Source organism: Excalfactoria chinensis, chromosome 18 (assembly GCF_039878825.1).
Source record: "Excalfactoria chinensis isolate bCotChi1 chromosome 18, bCotChi1.hap2, whole genome shotgun sequence".
In the NCBI taxonomy this organism is placed as follows: domain Eukaryota; kingdom Metazoa; phylum Chordata; class Aves; order Galliformes; family Phasianidae; genus Excalfactoria; species Excalfactoria chinensis.
In genome coordinates, this window is record NC_092842.1 from 1,787,594 (window position 1) to 1,806,829 (window position 19,236).

At 43.8% G+C, this 19,236-nt stretch overlaps 1 protein-coding gene across 3 annotated transcripts in view; it reads right to left on the reverse strand.

Moving 5' to 3' along the window:
- TNC (tenascin C) overlaps positions 1–19,236 on the reverse strand; it is a 51,278-nt gene that overhangs the window by 20,474 nt on the left and 11,568 nt on the right. For 2 of the 3 annotated variants that reach the window (XM_072352874.1, XM_072352873.1), the window contains exons 3-11: positions 12,540–13,132; positions 10,306–11,619; positions 8,720–8,983; positions 8,095–8,210; positions 7,834–7,990; positions 6,967–7,236; positions 6,125–6,310; positions 5,752–5,841; positions 5,111–5,374 (exon numbers count right to left, since the gene is read on the reverse strand). In XM_072352874.1, coding sequence (XP_072208975.1) covers positions 5,111–5,374; positions 5,752–5,841; positions 6,125–6,310; positions 6,967–7,236; positions 7,834–7,990; positions 8,095–8,210; positions 8,720–8,983; positions 10,306–11,619; positions 12,540–13,002 — 3,124 coding nt within the window. In that variant the 5' untranslated portion in view covers positions 13,003–13,132. Of the gene's footprint in view, positions 1–5,110; positions 5,375–5,751; positions 5,842–6,124; positions 6,311–6,966; positions 7,237–7,833; positions 7,991–8,094; positions 8,211–8,719; positions 8,984–10,305; positions 11,620–12,539; positions 13,133–19,236 lie in introns of those variants that run through there. The other variant, XM_072352875.1, reaches the window with a different exon arrangement.

The window sequence follows — 19,236 nt, forward strand, 5'->3', positions numbered from 1 at the left end:
AAGCAGTTTATAGACCATCTTACAGCTGGATCTGCTTTGCTAATATTAATTACAACTCCCTATGATATGAGTATTACCATAACCACTTTACTGCAGCTATTAAGAGTTTGGCATTTGACATTATGAAGTGACGGTGAATACAGCAGTAATGCCTGTTGTAAGGCTAGCCAGGCTCTGAGCTTCTAGCACTTGGGATTCAGATGATTATGCTTTTAATTGAAAGATGTTATTTATTCTTCCAAACTATTTCTAATCCAAAATAGCAAAGAAGGGAAAATCTCTTTATGTCTGTGTATCTCCCATGTAATAGACATATCTTCAGTATATTACATTATTCTGCCACCAAAGCCTTCCCAGAGGCAGATATGTTTGGATTTTCAGAGATACTGATACTAATCTAAAATTGAAATCTGCCTTCACAGAAATCAGCATTCTCATGTGCCATCACAAGGGCGGCTTAGGAAACTTGGAGCCATCGGAGCTAACTCTCAACTCTTGTTAAACATCAAAGTTTAGGTCTTTTTCCCAGTAGCAGGTCTTCTAATGCTGAGAAAATACAAATGATTCCTTAAAATTAGCAGTTTCATGGGGAAAAAAAACAAACAACACAATGATGCTCAACAAAAGAGCACAGGAATCCGGAGCTGTTTAGCTTTATCAGGAACAGGACAACGGAGCTAAAATATGAATTACGTCAAGATAGCACCATTTAGCTGAAAGAAGAGAAAATGAAACAGAAAAAGAACTGGTTGTATCAGAAATAATGATTTTTGGTGGCAATGGAAAGAAAATAAACACATCAACTTCAAATGAAAGTGAAGCAAAAGTTAAAGCAAGGTAAATATTTCAAGTTAAGGCTTGATTATAGTAAGTAACCATCACAGCTTAGAAGCAATTCACGTTTCTCTTTAGAGTGCTCATTTTCATTCCCATCCAAGATGCAGAGCCCCTTTGCCTCCCAGTTACATCTCATGCATGTCTGAAACAGGAGTGCACTCAACCCCATCATGCTGTCAAGGAGCTGACAGTTTCTCATATAAACTCATGCACCAAGTTGGATGGCTGAAGACCACTGTAAGCCTTATCCGTTAAGCATCCAATATATATGACAAAACAACCACAGTGTCATCGCAAATTATATCAAAGGATGATGTTTCTTAACTTAAAAAAAGAGAGAACAAACCATTGAGAGATAAGGCTGCTCTATTTTCTAGGTGTGCAGTAATAATCTGTGTATTTCTATGTGAATGTCTTATCTCACATCACAGATTGCATTTCTTTTGCAGGTGTTCTGCTATAGTCATTAGTCCCTCAGTTGGTTTTTGAGGTGTGAACTTTGACAGTGGTACTTTGTAGATCTGAGGTCTGGGGCTACAGTCCAATTTCCTCATGAAATTCACATTAACAGGGACAACAGGTAGAAGTTTTCAGAAGGGTAAACTCCCAATGTGTTGTAGTCTTTTTTTTCACTAACATCACCACTTCCATGCCAGTGCTGCAAGCTGCAACCTCCTTGCGGTCTTTCTTTTGTGCTTTGGATCACAGTCCCAATAAATCCCTGTAATAATATCTTGCTATTTTCACATGCCTTGTAAATAGCAGATGCATCAGTGCTTCTCTTCACATGCAGTTTGGAAAGAGAGAAGTGATGCTACATCACCCTCAAAGCAGCATGGGGCAATGTCCATGCTATATAACTCAAGGCTCTCATTCTATATGTTTTATTCCATGCAATAAAAAGAAGTAAATAAATAAGCAACTGCAACTAAGAAGAAAGGCAGGACTGTAGGAGCAGGACTGGTAACATTAAATGATGTTGCACTGCCTGGTTCTCCAGATGTTGTGACTTGATGTGCTAAACGAAGGTAAATTACAAGTTAAAATCTCCTGATAATAACCCCCCAAATACAGCACATGACAGCTAACACCTGGTACAAAACGGTTTCTGTGCTTTCATTAAAGAGCTCTAAGACCAGAGAAGACAGATGGGTGCTTCTATTTTGGAGACTGAATCCAAGCTAGAAGCACAGGCAGCATCACCAAGCACCTGGTTCCCACGCAGAGCCACGCTAAGCAGTGGATCCAGAGCCACAGACATTGAGCACAGCTTTCAGCCAACATACTTGCAGCGGAGATATGGATGGATCCATCCTCCATTGATGTAAATCAGTCCACTTCATCTGCCTCCAAGGAACTTTGCTAATTTACATCGGCAAGCATTTGAACTCCACATCTCTCAACCATGCCTTTTATCTTGACTATAGCACAGCAGTCATCGCTACTGATCCAAAGCAGCACTGGAATGCATGCCAGTTATCGCAACAATATCAAATGCAGGCTGAGAAATGAGACACACAGAAACATGCTAAATCTCCTCCTACCCAAGTGAAAACATGCTTGGAGGGGTGATCCACCTTGATAAGTGCTGGATTTTGAAGAAAGGGGAGGGGACCCTAAACTAAAAGCTGAATGAAAGAGATCAAAAAGGGTGGAAGAGAAGAAGGCACATGCTGAACAGATCTATGAGCACAGCTTGTAGCACAGCCAGATTCCAAAAACCTGAGAGCTGTAGAAAACTTCAAATGCATTTCTGATCACAGCTGTAAGGCAACAGGTGATTTTTCTGACACTTCAATTAGCCATGCAGAATTATCTCCTCATTAGTGGAAAACCACATCATTTCACACCTCAGTGACTGCCCAGCTTTCATGCTCCGTGGCATTCAATTAAGAGAAAGCAACTCATCTACCACCATCAGTCAGATTAGCAGGAATATGTTCTCCGGATTCAGTTATCTGTCTCCAAATTCACGTATCAGAAAAAGAAAAAAATAATAATTTTTCAGAAGATCAATTTTAAAATGTTTTCAAATAAACACAGGATTTTTATCTTGAAAATATACTCTCAGAAGAAGCTCAAATGGATAACAGAAAATCTGGATTACAGTGGAACTGTAGGACAACAGCATGGATGGAGATCAAATAATTGACAGAGAAAGCAGGGGAATAGATGGGAAGAAAACAGAGCTGTAGGAGCTCTAGGTGGGTGGATGACAGCCAGATAGGCTGATTCACGGTGGTGAGATGAATGAGTAGCAGATGCCAAAGAGCTGAAAGCTGAGAGGAATGCAACTTGATGGACAACAAACATATGCTCTTTCTCAGACTAGAATACTTCTTAGTATCGTTCTCTTAGTAAAATCTTCAGGCTGAATATGGCCAAAATATGTCCACGCTGCTGCCGCTGGCCTTTTGAGGAATTCCACTGTAATGCTTCACTGGAGTTTTACTCAGAAGAATGTTAACGTCCTGCCAGGACATTTCCCCGGTTACTTGGGATGGAGCAAAGAGTATTTTGTATTATTTCTCGCTTCCGTCTCTTGGATCTCACATTATTTTCCAAGAGAGGCTATCAACAAGTTTCACTGCAGAATCTCTAATCAGCTCAGCCTCACTGCAGTGTATCACTGCAGTTCCCTGAAAGGAATGAAGAACCACGGTCCACTAAAGTGTTGGTGTTCTTTTAAGAACACTTTGGCTAAATGGCTTTCCCCTCTCTCCACCAGCTGTTTAAACACAGAGAAAAACACTGAAATATATCAGAGTCCAGAAATACTACAGAAACTACTGCTGCAAATCTGAGATTTCAGGATCTCTCAGTAGAGGAATCAGCTGAATAAATGGACAACCTTTACTGGTAAATCCATTTTCCTAGGGGTCAGCACTGCAGTTTCCCATCGAGCTGTCTCACCTAATCACTCTTCCTAATGTTTCTTTGAGTCTACATGCAAAAGGAGCAGTACATGTGAGACTAGAATAAGCCAGGAGAGGAAGAGGGTATGATGCACAACACAGACAGAAGTCTTCAGTAAACAGCATAAATCTTCTCTAAAACATTCAACAGAATGGAAAACTCACTTCTCCAAGCCATGCTCCTGTGTGGAGCTCATTTCCAGTGGCAAGGCACTATCACATCCATGATCTGTCAGCAGTTGCTGCACAATCTGGGTCCTTCGGCGGAGGAATGCGAGGTTGGCACTTGGTTTTGCAAATGTGCACTCATTTATTTCCACAGCCTGATGTATTACCATTCCACCTCCTTAAGGGCCCACATTGTGCTATGCAGGCAGGGCTCCAGAACCAGAAGAAGATGGAACAAAGCTGCAGTCTGACTGCTCAGCTTTCTCAGAGCTGGGGTTACGTGCCCACTCTGCAGATTAGTTGTCAGTCTCACGTAACGCTCTCCAGACATGCTGCCAGGAAGGTCCCCTGAGCTCACATTGGGCTCACAAATGGCTCACATTGGGGGAAAAGGTTCAAAACCTTGACATGTGCTAAGGAGAATAATTCTAGCCCCACTGATTCTTATTCACTGCCTCCTTGCAGCACCTGAGGCTGAGCCTCACAAGGTTTAGGCTAAAGGCACTAAAGATTCAAGACTCACTTATGTTCTATACTGAGATATGATCCGTACACAACAAACTCTGGAGCATAAAGTTTCACAGAGAAACCTCATTCAAGGAATGGTCCATTGGTTCTAGTTAAGTAGAGTGGTTCGTTCAAATGGATTCCTTCTCTGTAGACAAATATAATAGTCATGTATCCAATGGAAAGAGTGACTATGACCAGATTTGTGACAATAGCCTGTTTCTGCTTTTGGATGAGAAAACTGAGGAAGGGCAACATGAGCCCTGTTGACCCTGCATGACGGGTGGAGGCATGCTGTGAAGAGAACTCATTAGGCAGGAACAAGCAATACTAGAAACATTCTGGTTGCTCTTCCTCCTAGATTTTGGCTGTAGAATATAAAACAAGTTTTAAGACAATATACAAAAAAGCAGCCTCACATCAAACAAACGATGAGGTCTGCATTTCCTGCAGAACAAATAGCTGTGTTCTTTGTGAGCCTTCTCAAAGGGTAAGCAAAGAAATCATTGAGAACATGGAGCTAAACACAACCATTCCTCAATTAGTGAGTCACGCTAGACAGAGCTAAGCCTGCCTTGCAGGCAGTGGATGTTTTTAACACAGCTTAGAAAATCAGGTGAAGGTGCACTCAGACCACAGACCAAGGACCTGGTGCATGGCACTCACTGAAAGCTGTTACTCACCAGTCGAACCCTTGATGGTTGTGGGTTTGCTTTTGTGTCTGCCTTTCTCTGCCACCAGACTGATGGTGTACTCTGTCCCTGCGTCTAATCCTCTCAGGATAAAAGAGGTGCTGTCCACAGGGATCTCCACTTCGTTCTTCTTTCCAGAGGGGCTAACGTAAGTGAGGCGGTAACGATCAAATTTGGCCACTGGTCTTCTCCAGCGAAGGGACAGGGTGGTTTCAGTGGGGTCACTGACTTCCAAGTCTTTGGGGTTATCAAGATCTACAGGTGAAAAAAGTGAAGTTTAGCCATCTCTGAAGTTCCCTGGGACAAGTTTTCAGACATCTGTAGAGCAGCAACTGTACTGAGTGTGTAGGGACAGATCAGAGTCTCACCTGCCACTCTGAGCTTTGGAAGTCACAGAATCATAGAATGGATAATAGAAGTCCCATTGCTTCATGTAAGCAGAGGAAAAGGAAGTTTTCTTTTATAGACAAAGCACACTAAATCTAAATTGCCACCACTTACGTTCACTTCAGCTAGCACTGCATGAAGGACAGAAAGAATTTAAGCCCTCAGAGCATTTACCCAGGGAAAAGGAAATGTAGTGAGTAAAGATTTACTTCTTCCTCCAGAGCAAAAAAGATCAAGCTACTCACCAGTGCCGGCATTAATGGTAGCAGGAGCACTTTCTCTGTCCTGTCTCACTGCTGTAACTCCAATGCCATATTCAGTTCCAGGTCTCAAACCTAAGAGATGAGGAATAGACATATGAGTCCCTGCCCAACTTACAGATGTCAAATGATCTCCACTAAGATATGACCCAGAACTCAGGCAAGTGACCAGTTCAGAGACATTCAGATATGAAAGTCAAATGGCTCTTGATCCACCTGCATTTTAATTTAACTTCTTCCACTCACAATGTGCAACCTCTACTTGCTGCTGTTATATATAGTGATCAAAAGGATATTTTGGTCCTGTGCTCCATGGTGATGGCAGCAGGAGGACATTAGTAACAATTCACTCCCTTACCTGTGAGTGTAGCTCTGGTTGTTGCTTGGTTGCCCTTTGGCACTGTCAGCTCAGTGTGGTCTCCACCAGAAATGGGAGCAAACTTAATTCGGTAATTATCAATATTCGCATGGCTGTTCTTCCACTCCAAAGTAATGCTGTTGTCTGTCTGTGACACTCGCTTCAGGTTTCGTGGAGCATCCAAATCTGTAATAAACACATAAATAAATAAAACCAGACATAAGTAACAGGAATAATTGTCTTATGACAACAGTCTATTACAGCAGTCCATTTTAGGAGGTGAACGTGACCCACGAAGCTGACATTGTTCCCTCTTGTATGATATCACTTAACTACATTAAGCATGTTCTTTTTAGCATGATGACCCATACCTTCATAAAGCATCCCAGGATGACACAGGAAGAAAATAATCTTAAAAAAAACACGACAAAAAACATTTGAAGAAAAAAAGTGTTCTTTGCCAATCTGTTATGGATTTAGGCAAGCAGAAATAAGGTCTTAGATGGAAGGAGAACCATGGAAGATATTTAGCTCAGCAAACAGACAGTTATCCAGAGGAATCTGATTTGAGGAGTAAGGATTTAGGGTATGATGAGAAAAAGCTTCTAAGTGACTTAATAGTATAATTCTCATTTTCAGCAAATATTTAGAGACTTGAAGGGCCTGAATGTTTTGGTGGGCCAGTAAAGTATGTAAGGGACAGAAAAAACCTTCTCTTTCATGTAGGTACTGTGTTGATGCAGTGACTATCAACTCAAGCAACACGATGCAACAAGCACAGGAAGACTGATGGTGATTACACTTAATTCACAGAAATCTGGATTGTCACCCAGCCTTCTTACCTGTGACAAAGACTTCTTTTGCAGGGTCACTCTCCATGTCCCCTCGCCGAGAGATGAGTGTCACTTCATATTCTGTGTGTGGCCTCAGGTTTCCAATAGAATATTGGTTTTCATCCTCAGAGAGGTCAATGGTGGTCCTGTCCCCTGGAACATCCTTGGGGCCATACGTGAGCTCTATGCCTTCAATTTCAGCCAAGGGTTTGGACCATGTGATCAGAGCTGTGGTGTCTGTGACATCCTTTGCCTCAATCTGGCTAGGGGCATCAAGTTCTGTTTTAATGAGAAGAAAATGTTATTAAAAATTTTAAATAAATCTCAACAGGAAATTCATAACACTTACTTGGGCTTTTAATTGCTTCGGAACAAAATTAACATGACTGGCTTCTACAAAATGAAGCTTGTCTTCATTTACTTTCTTCCTTACTTGCCAAGTGGGGCCAATTCATCAGAAACAAATTCATTAAATTCATTAACATCTGAGGTTGCCAAAACAAGGACAATCAGAAACTCTGAGTTCTACACAATAGAAACTCTTTCCTAAGCAATTTTGTCATGCCAATATCAGCAGGATGAAAGAAGTTCTAACTTCTGTGGATGTACCTCTTAGGAAAGAATAAAAGTGCATGCTGGTAGCTGCCTTCTAGACAAGAATAGATTTCCTTTCCTCTTTAAACAGGTGATTTGGAAAGCAAAATATATTTTTTTCTCATGTCTTTGTCATTAAAAGCTCCAGTGCTTTTTTTCTTCTGTTCCCCTAAGAATGCACCTTATTGAGTTACATTTTTCTCTTTGTTTTAAAACTCCCCAGGCTACATCAACCAGCAGTTGTTTCTTTGGATGTACTATTGCTATACAGGTTATGCTTACTTGTGGTTATCACTCGGGATAGCCCTGGTCCCCTGGTATTGTTTTTCACTATATGAAGGGATACATTATACTGTTGTCCTGGTGCCAAGCCAGGCTGCATATATGATGTCTCCGGCCTTTTCAAGCTGCTGGTTATGTCTCCATTATCATCCTTTTTCTGTAACACATGGAACAATCAGTTAATACAAGCAAAAACAATTCAGGATCTTTCACTTCTGTATGAGAAGCAAGGCTTTGCCACCAGGAGCGGAGCTTCCTTACCATATTACGAAAGACCAGCTCCCAGCCATCAAAGGAAATGCTCAGAGGATCCCACTCCACCTGCACAGACGTTTCTCTAACAGATTTGAATTTCAGACCTTCTGGAGCAGGCAGATCTGTGACAATACAATAAAATAATAATAATTACACATGCAACAAGTAATAAATGAGGATGCTGGTGGTGTGACATCTTCCTGCAGCTACAGCTATCTGCCATGCAGGGATCTGCACCTGAGATCACAGAATAATACAATGGCTTGGGTTGGAAGGGACCCACTTTAGTTCCATTTTAGCCAAAAATTGTTTGAATCCAAATGATTTCATATTGCTTTCTGTTACACTTGCTATATTTATATACATTTTCAGGAAGCATTACCAGAGTTTAAAAATACACCTTACTAGGAAGGAATTGAGGACCTTAATCTACAAAGACCCCAAGATAATGAACTTTGCTTTTAACATTGACCTTGCTTTTGAAACAGAACGGAAAAGGAAAGTGGTGAAAGACTGTCTTCGTTGAGAACAGAAGATGAACTGAAAATAGAAAATACAAAAGAAAGAAAACCCCAACACATACATAATACGGAACAGACAAATGAGTGAATAGAGGGAATATTAAACTCACATGTCGCTACTCTGGCACTGACTGGAATACTTTTCTTGTTTTTAAGGATTGCAAAGACACGGATGAAATATTCCACACCCGGCTCTAGCTCATGAATAGTGGCAGATGTCTGGTTTCCTGGTACAGTGAACTGTAGATCTAAGCCACCACTGCTGGTAGGGACATAGGTGACAAGGTACTCATTGACGAGATTCTCATGCTTCCATTCCAGATTCACAGTTTTATCTGTTACATTCGTTACAGTCAGCTCCGTTGGAGGAGACACTAGAGAGGGGAAGAGCAAAACAAAAGTCAGTTCTCAGGGCTCAGAAAATAATGACCTACCCAGTTTCCCATTTTCCCAGGAGCAGTTTATGAGAATCACCTCACAAACAGGGAATGGGGAAGCCGTGCAACACAAATTAGCCACTCATAGAAAGGAATGTTCAGCTGATGAAGACTACAGATGTTTCCAGTGCTAATGGGCCAATTTCTGCTTTCATGCTTGCACATAACCTATAGCTGACTGTGTTCCAGCCCCTTCTTTCATGGCCATGACACAAAACTACTACAGCTGGGTCCTGAGGGAATCAGACTTTTAACTCAACTGCCAGCAACACATGATTTTATAGCTGGAAGTCCTGGCGTTTGGATATACAGAATTGCACGGATTTTCCAGAGTAAAATAAAACATGATTATTTTTGTAAATACTTTCAATAGATTACTCCGTGTTTGCACGTGCAGGAGCCCAAAATGTGGCTTGGGAACCTTCCAAAAGGAGGAGATGAAAAATGGGAATTATTTTCCAAGGGTATTCATTGTCCTTTACAATGTTCCCAGCCCCGAAGTACTCTTTGATTACTCTACAAAGATCTTAGTTCCAAAACTCCTCCCCCGGGATCTCCTAAGGAAAACTGCCTCCTTTATAGTGTAATGCCTGTCATTATCTGGCTGCCAGCATTTTCTGTCCATTTCCATAGAGTCAGTGGTACTGGGAAACTAAACACATGGCTTTATAGCTAAGTTTCCACTCCAGCTGATTCCATTATTTTAATCTAAGCTTTGTCAAACCTGACTATATAGTGTTCCATATATATATATATATACATATATATATATATGCATAAAAAATATAAATTGAGTATGTATCTATGTATATAAATGTTTTAAGTTAGAAAAATCCACTTGGTCTGCTGAAGGATAACCAGGGCCCCTGCAATAATTCTGAAAGCTTGCAAGGAAATATCTGTGACATCTGGCAATTCTATCAGGACGGCTCTCTCATCCTCATATAGGACAGTCGTATTTTCTGCACACACCTTGCCTCCTCAGCCTCCATCTTTGTCACTGTTATTGGACTTCTGGCTTGCTGACCACTGAAAGTTACCTGCAACCACTACAGTACATCACCCTGGAAAGTAAGCAAGGGAAAGTGCTTGCTCTGTGCATACTAATTCCACTGCTTCAGCTGTTTGGACTGTGATGAAGAAGAGCAGAAACACATAGCCCGGCTATATGAAAAACAACATGGAGCCTGTAAGGCTGATGGATGTACAAAGAGGATGGATGACATGGAAATGAGTTTAAAGGGCCATTTGCCACCTACCATCAGAACAGTCGATCCCCATGTAACCTTCCTCACAGACACACCGTCCCTCGACACAGCGGCCCACGTTATTGCAGTCGTTGGGGCAGGACCGTTCCCGGCAGTCTTCCCCGGTGAAGCCCTCATGGCACACGCAGCGCCCATCGACGCAGCGCCCGCGCTGGTGGCAGTCATTGGGACAAGACAGCTCCCCGCAGTCCTCCCCAGTGAAGCCGTTGTCACACACGCAGCGTCCCTCCACACAGCGCCCGCGGTTGTGGCAGTCATTGGGGCACCGCAGCTCCCCGCAGTCCTCCCCTGTGTACCCCTCATCACACACACACTGCCCATTGACGCACCGCCCATGGCTGTTGCAGTCGTTGGGGCACCGCAGCTCCCCGCAGTCCTCCCCGATGAATCCCTCGTGGCACTCACACTGCCCATTGATGCAGCGCCCGCGGTTATGGCAGTCATTGGGGCACCGCAGCTCGCCGCAGTCCTCCCCGATGAATCCCTCATCACACACACACTGCCCATTGACGCAGCGCCCGCGGTTGTGGCAGTCATTGGGACACCGCAGCTCCCCGCAGTCCTCCCCCAGATACCCCTCATGGCACACGCAGCGCCCATCCACGCAGCGCCCGCGGTTGTTGCAGTCCTTCGGGCACCTCTTCTGGCTGCAGTCATCCCCCACGAAGCCCTCATGGCACACGCACAGCCCGTTCTCGCAGCGCCCGTTGCCATTGCAGTTGTTGGGGCAGGTCAGCTCTCCGCAGTCCTCTCCAGTGTAGCCCTCCTCGCAGAAGCAGGTCCCATTGACACAGCGCCCACGGTCGAAGCAGTCGTTGGGGCAGATCAACTCGCCGCAGTCCTCTCCCGTGTAGCCCTCGTCGCAGACGCACTCATTGTCCACGCAGCGCCCGCGGTTGTGGCAGTTGTTGGGGCACAGGGGCTCATTGCAGTCTTCACCGGTGAAACCCTCATGGCACACACAGCGTCCACCCACACATCGCCCATGAATGCCGCAACCACGGGGGCAGAGCTCCTCGCCGCAGTCTGGGCCCGTGTAGCCCTCGAAGCAGACGCAGACCCCATCCACACACTTGCCTTGGTCGTTGCAGTCAGACGGGCAGGCAGCCTGGCTGCAGTCCTCGCCGGTGAAGCCTTCCTCGCAGATGCATTTGCCCCGCACGCAAAGGCCGCGGTTGAAGCAGTTGTGTGGGCAGGCTGGTTCAGAGCAATTGGGACCTTTCCAGCCTGGCTCGCACACGCAGCCACAGATCTCGGTGCTGTAGTTGCCGTGCCCACTGCAGTATGGGGCTGTGTCCAGACGACCTGCACCAACGAGTCAGGAAACCCTTAGCTTGGGGATGTCAGGCCAGCGTGGCACACAGGGACCTGAAAGGAGACTGGTTTTCCCAGCTCCCTATGGGACATGATTTACAGAATCACCTGCATTTTTGAATGAAACACTCCTTTTCTCTCACGAAACTTAGCAGGAATGCTTTAATTCATACTACTGTCAGGCTGTGAAGCAGCAACCCTGCCAACTGATCGGTGAAATGAGCACGTTGGATTTCTCTGCTCTTCTCAAAATCCCTCTTCCACTGACTGAGCAGTTTTCCTGACCGCTTCATTAGGACACGCACCATGAAGCATCGTTCACCAATTCACCCAGAACACAAAAAGCCAGGCAGCACGCTGTATCGCCAACAGTGAGACCAGCTCTGTGCTCAGAGAGGACCTAACTACTGACAAGACCTGAGTTTTCTCTGTCTTACAACCAGCCTCTTTCTCCAGTTCAAACAGCAGCAGGAGAGATGCTTTCATCTTTACTCTCGAATCATTTCTTCTCACTAGTTCTAATCTATTGCCTACGTCCCGCTGTATTTTTATTGGTCTCTATTAAAGAAAACTTGGATGTTAAAACAGCTACATTGGCAGCCTGCTCAGAGGGACAACATGTGGAGCCAAAACCTTGGGCTGTGCGAGTTTTAATCTCAACTCTGACACTGTCACCTTGTCCAAGTGCCATGCTTGCTCAATGCCACAGCTACAAGGCCCAGACAAACATCTGACCCACAGATCCATAAAACTAGAACTGTGAATGAACCAAGCTGGCAAACGCATTGATTACATTTCAAATTTAACAGGTTGACTTTTGTTCTTTCTTGAAACAGATTCGAGTATCTACTCTAAACAAAATCTGCTGCCAGCATGAGAATTTCCCCGCGTGGCTCCCCAGCCTGCCTTACCTTCTGCTGTCTGGGAATTAGGACAGCATCCAGCCCCGCTGGCACACTGCTCCCGGAGGGAGGATACCAGCCCTTCCAGCTCCTCCAGTCTGCTCAGCAGGTCCTTGATGTCTGGGGCAGCTGCACAGCCACAGGCCCGGCGGGGAATGTTGATGCGGTGCGTGAAGACGATCTGGTTCCCCTCATTCACCGTATGCTCCTCGTAATTCTTGACAGGCTCAATTTCTGCCTTCAGGTCTGCATCCCCGCTTGCTGCATCCAGGTCCACAGAGCAATGGGAGCCAACAGGCAACTTGATGTTGTAGACGTGGTTAAAAACCACAGGCTGATTATCCTCTGGTAAGGTCACGTTGAGCCCAGTCTCCCGCTTCTGCCGGATAATTCGCTTGATGAGCCCACCGCTGGCATGCTGGTACAGCAAACCTAAGATGGCACAGGCCAAAACCTGTGAAGGGAGTCCCATTGTAGTGTTCAGTTCCTTTTCAAGGCTGATAGAGTCTTATATTTGTTTGGCTTTTGTAGACTGGAGGAGAAATTTGAGAGCCAGTTCAAACCGAGTTGAGTTGAGTTTCCTTTCTTGGCACGCTTGTTCTCTGAAACAAGAAGGAAGTGTAAGGGATGAACTACAGCTTCCCAACCCAACAGAAGGCCTGGGACACTCACTCACATCCTTAAGCTAAAGTTGAAAGTCTAATTTCCTCCACTCATTATCACACTTCTTGAATGTTGGATCACTGCTACTAGAAGCTGGATTATATGAAAAACTCATGATATTGTCAAAAGGCCTATTGGCATTAATAAACCCAGTGTAGCCCTTTTGCATCTGCTTTGATTTATTTCAGCTTCTAGGGAACCTGATCTGTAGGGCTTGTAGCCCAATAGTAGATTTTACTATTCTGATAGCTTTTCTACAGCAAGAAGAGAAACAGAGCGCTCTGAAGAACACTGCAGATGAGGATCCTGGAGTCAACGCCTGTATCATATCTAGGGACATTTTAGCATAAAAGTAATGAGACGCAAAAGATTATCCCAGATGAGAATCCAAGAAGGAAGACAGACTGTAAGAAATATCAATAGAAATACAGGAAATCTATTGAACTGTAGTGTACAATAACATCAGCCTGTTACCATGTACAGTTAGAATCTATGGCAGCTAATAGACAGACTAAACAAAGCACATCTATTAAATGTCATCTTAACATTTGTCTTTCTTTCTACTCATTCAACTGGTTAAGTTGGTGACTGGACTTTCCCAATTTTAAGTTCCTTTCTTTGTGCCAGTAACGGAGGAAACAGCAGTTTATCCTCTAAACACCTCAATTTTGATGATAACTCATTTGTCAAATGGGAGACCAGCTTCTTCCACTGCTCCGCTTCTCATAAAATGTATGGGATCACTTTCCCATACTATCCCAGCTGTTTTGTAAAGGATAACAGTTATACATCACACACTTCACTGAAGTCATTTTTGTGTAGACAATGTTGAGCTCACAAAGAGTGAACTTCGCCCCTTTTTATTGGGGAATAAATCAGAAGTAAACACACAGCAGTGGAGGCTTTTTTCTTGTTGTGGAAAAGCATTAAGCTTTAAGCCATTTCTAACACTTACCCTATTTGTTCAGATATATCTACAGTGTCTGTCTACATCAGAAGAGATCACAATATAGACAATACAGAGTAACAGAAACACGGTACAGGGATCATTTGTGACTCAATCCCTAAATAGGAATGCAGCTCATGAAACACATTCAGGACAATATTTGAAGTGGTATTTAACCTTCAAGCACACCCACTTGGAGTTTGCAAACTGCTTTCCATGCAGTGAGATGTCATGTGCTATAACTTTTTGCCCCGAGACCAGTTTATATATCTGAAATGGGTGCCTAGGCCTCAAGTAGTTAACTGAGGGACAGGTTGCTTGAAAGATGCATCACCCAGCAGAACAAACTAGAGGTAGGGATGCACACTTTCACTGTGGACAAAAGCCTCATTAATACTATCACTTTCACTGGGTATTCACTGCATTCGAGTCAGCCAAATATCTCAGCCTCCTGATGATACTGGGAGATGCAATACATCTTGTCTGACACCCTTTTGAAGTTTATGAAGGGTGGTCTGGGAGAAGCATTCCACAGCGCCTGATCTATGACCTTTGTGTTTTGAAACCAAGTGCCATGTCTGAGCTAATCTGGATCAGGTGTTTCTCATCCAGTCTGCCAAGGACCCAGCACGATAAACTGAGCTCCACTGCTAGATCTGAGACCCAAAGAACAAGACACCTTCGTGCAATTATTTACGCGTTAGCTGCATTTTTGGCTGGAAGAACAAAGATGACATCCTTCCATTCAGTATCCTTCAAACATATCTACGCAACAGCTCAGGCCATGAGGGACCACCCAGGAAGGTTCTCCTAGAGAAAAATGGAAGCCACAGCCATTGCCAGGCTCAGTTTTTTCTTCAGTTTTTCCCTCATCTGCTTTTGACAGTGGCTCAGCCACCAGAACAGCAGCAATGAAGGAAGTCTGGAATCTCAGCAAGGAGAGCTGGATTTTAGTGATGCCATAAGATCCCATTTGGTCTAGAAGTTTTCATGGTCTATGCTATTGTCTGTGCATCACCTAGTTATGTCTAACCTAAAGGATTATAGCCAAGAGCATTATAATGGGTTATTTGTTGATTTAGATATCTCCTCTCCCCCACTGACATCATTACTTTGTCAGGACTTTTCAATTTAATTAGAAATTAGTTTCTTAATAGGAAAATGTCAATTATTTCCAGGGAAGCTTGGAAGCCCAGGGAATCCTGACTCCTGCGGAACACTCAGCAAAGGTGGTATATGAATATTTTCCTTCCCCAGAGGCAGATTTGCTGGAAACCAGCAGGCGTGAGAAGCTAAATCATTTTTTGCATGTAGTTCTAGTGAACCACTTTGCTCTCTCTTGCAAATTCAGGAACGGTAGAGCTGCGAGATTGTTTGTGGGCACACGGAGTGATAAAGATGCAAATGAGAACCTGGTGTGATTTTAATCAAGACAGATTGCAGCTGCGAAGGAAGAGGTCTTAAAAACTATCTCAGCTGTCCTTCTGTAAGGAGGGAGAAGGTTGATTAGCCTTGCTCGGGCACCCTGTACATGCCACAACTGGGAAATGAGACATAATGAAGGTGGAGAAAAAGAGGGAGGAAAAAGAATACAACTCCTCTCCCAACAGATATTTCCAACATCACAGCTGGAGGGGATAAAATAATGCCTATTGGATTCCAGCACACCTCGCTAACATCTGGACACAAAAGTTGCAATGGGATGGATTCTGACAGAGGGGAAGACCTGAGCTGGAGAAGAGCCATGGCCCTCCATAGAAAAACACAGAAGGCTGTACTTTAGGGTTTGTTAATTGCTAACCTCAAAACAGCTTTCTGTGATTTGTGAAAGGAAGAAACTTCATGACTCAAGAATTCCCAGCTAGGTGGGATCCTGCCATCTGTTCCCTGAAGAACAGGCATCCAGCAGTGCCACTGCGTGGGCGCTGGCATCATGATAGCACCGTGCTCCTCTCTTTATCCACTGCCATGCAGGCAGAAGAGTCACACTGGGAATGTGATCGGACCTGGGATGCTTCTTGTGTGCCAACGTGGGGAACCTGCACATTCTCTACACAGAAGAAAAGCGGCGCTATTACAGAGGATTAATAAATGGAAGCTGACCGCCAGAGTGCTTTTTTATAAGGAAGGTTTTCAGGAGGTGCAACCTTTTGAAGAAGAAGTGCTAATAATACAGCTTTGCCAAGAGCATGTGACTGTGGAGGCTCCAGGCGTCTCCTCTAACAGATGGATTAAGTCTGAAGTAAACTGAAGTGTTCTTAAAGAAAGAGACTGGTGAGGGCTGCAAGTTTGGACACAGCAGGTCAAAACACAAACAGTTCTGACTTTGCCTTCCGCTGCTGTTTCCATGCATTCATAGCTATAGAAAATCATTTTCTTTCCATTCCCAATTGCACAAGGGCAAAGGAATCAGCGGGGATACTCACTTTAGGTCAAACTATATCACATCTGAGAGCTGCAATTTGTAACAGTTCTAAACCGGCAGCAATTAATCTTTTCATAGAAAAAGCCAAAGCCAAATAATTACCTTCATTTTTTTTCATTTTTTTCTTTTTGCACTGCAGTCCGTCCAAGGAGCAGATTTTTAAGGCAGCCAAATCTGCAGTAACTCAAAAAATCCACTGTTTTCTCTGAGGTTTACACAGAGAGCGTATGCAGGGAGAAACTGCAGTTGTTTCAGCAGCAATCAGACACCACAGATACAAATAGGACTTCAGGACGTAAAGCTCCAAAGGGAAATACTCATAATTTTCTTCAAAGTCTTAAATCAGCTGCATAAACAGAGGAAAGGATCAGGGAAGAAAGAAAGAAGCCAATTCCCTTATTCTCAATCGCTCTGTCAGATAAAACGCAGTGCGATAAACTGCCATCCATCCAGTCTCCAAGTTGCACAGTGGATGCAACAACAGTAAAGACAGGGAGAAAACATTGTCTGGCCGTCAGCAGGAAGAAAGAGGCAGAAAGGAAACAAGGTTCAACAGTTTTAAAATATACATAATTAGAGAAGCACAGCTTCTAAACATACACAGGTACTTACAGAATCACAGAGGCATAGAATCCAAGAATGGCTTAGATTGGAAGTGACCATAAATAGCATCGAGCTCCAGCCCCCAAATGTGGTCTGACTACTACAGAAATGATTCAGTAATGCTGAATAACTTCAGAATGAGGGCCCCACGGTATCTATGTGTGCTGTGGGGTGGCAGAAAGCATTCCAAAAGGTTTAGCAATTAGAGCGGACACATGAAACCTCATTCCTCCACCTTAAGTATGGAAAACTGAGACACAAAGAGGCCGGCACTGGGCCACCTGGGCTCCCTAAAAGCCTTGCATTTAGGACTAAGCATTTTAACCAGGGCAAGACCCACAGAGCTGAAAACAGGATCCGATTTTGCTGAATCCCATCATGGCAGTTCAAACACCAGCACCTCCCAGAAGGCACTCAGCACCTCCCAGCCCAGACCCTGGTACCATGCTTTCTTTTTCTTTTCTTCCTGCCTTTAGGACTTCCATCCCTTTTAGCTGAGAACACACTGGCAGTTTGTGCTTGATGTGGTTGAGCTTCCACAACTCGGCTTAAATACATCCTGCAGCCATCTGGGTCTCATCTGGGGCTGGCACTGTGCATCCACGAGGGCTAAGAACACAAACATGGGCATGCAGAGATAGGAGCCTGTTTTCACAATGAATTCAGGATTGATTTCTGGGCTCTCACAGATTACAGTTGTCACATGAAGCCATTACACGTTCTGGGAGCCTCATCATGCCTCTGTACTTATTAACATGACAGATTTTACACCACCGTAAATGAATCCTTCACAAGGTCCTGGGGATCATCTGAACTGCAATCAGATGTACACCTCGGGCTGTTTCAAAGAGAAGCAATACAAACAGCTGTTTTGTGCCCCATCCAGTCCCTGAGGTCCCACATTAATCACCATTCAGCTAAGCCTGAACTCCTCACTCCAGTTAATTTTTCATCAGCTCTTAGGTTACATTTCTACTTTTGGGAAGCTGTGCAGTTTCTGGTTCATGGATCCTACTGTACGTCATCCTTAAATAAAACCATTTGGATCCATTTTAGCCTCCTCCCACTCTACCTTGGCTGAAAAGCAGCATATAGACGGGACTTTGCCAAGGCTGTTTGAGAAGGAATTTTAATTAATTGCTTTGTGTACAATTTAGAATTTAGCAAAGGCTCATATTTCAAAGGCATCAGCATGACAGTGCCACAAAGAGGGAGGAAAAATAACCCACTGAAGCCAACATCCATAAAAAAATGTGAAAGAGCTACGGTAAATTCTGACTGATAAGCATAAAGGGAGCCCCATGAGAGCCTAAGCCTTCAGTTGTACAGTGACTATTTTGAGTTAAATTAGCATGATTATTCCATTCTAAACTACTTTGTTACAACAGTTTTGTATTCTTAGCCATGGAAAATCTCTCTAGGTCTGTCCTCGTTCAGGATCTCAGAGAGAGAACAGACATTTCTGAGCTAAGCTAAACAATGAGGTTGGCTGCTTTTCAAAGCGGAGCACAAGTTCAGGGTTCAGAGGTGGTCTCCTTCCAGTATCAGTAACACCTTTGATCAGTTCGGTGTTAGCGAGCAAACCTCATGAATTAAATGAGAAATGAAGTCAGCTGGCAGAGATACAGCTGGGAGAAAACAGCTGCTGAAAACATGCAATAATTAAACAGGAGTGAAAAACAGATTAGACAATGCGGTGCCTGTAATAACAGGATATTGAACTCAACGACCAAGAGGTGCCTTCCAGTTTCGTGGTCCTAAGGACTTTTCTGAATCGTGTTTCTTAAGAATTACCTGGTTGATGATGGGAAAAGTAAAGAAATTCAGCCTGAATATACTGCTTTTGTTGTTCCACCAAGAGCAAAGGAGGAACTGAAAGAAAAGGCAGATATGGGGAAAATGGCAGTGCTGGGATGTGCGAGACCTGAGATTGTTGTTAATTTCTTTCATCAAATCAATTAAGATTCTGATCTCTAATAAGTTTATAGGAGATCTACATCCTAAACAAGGTGTAAATAGCTGACATTAAATAACTTTATAACTTAATTCCTTCAATATCTCTGATTTCC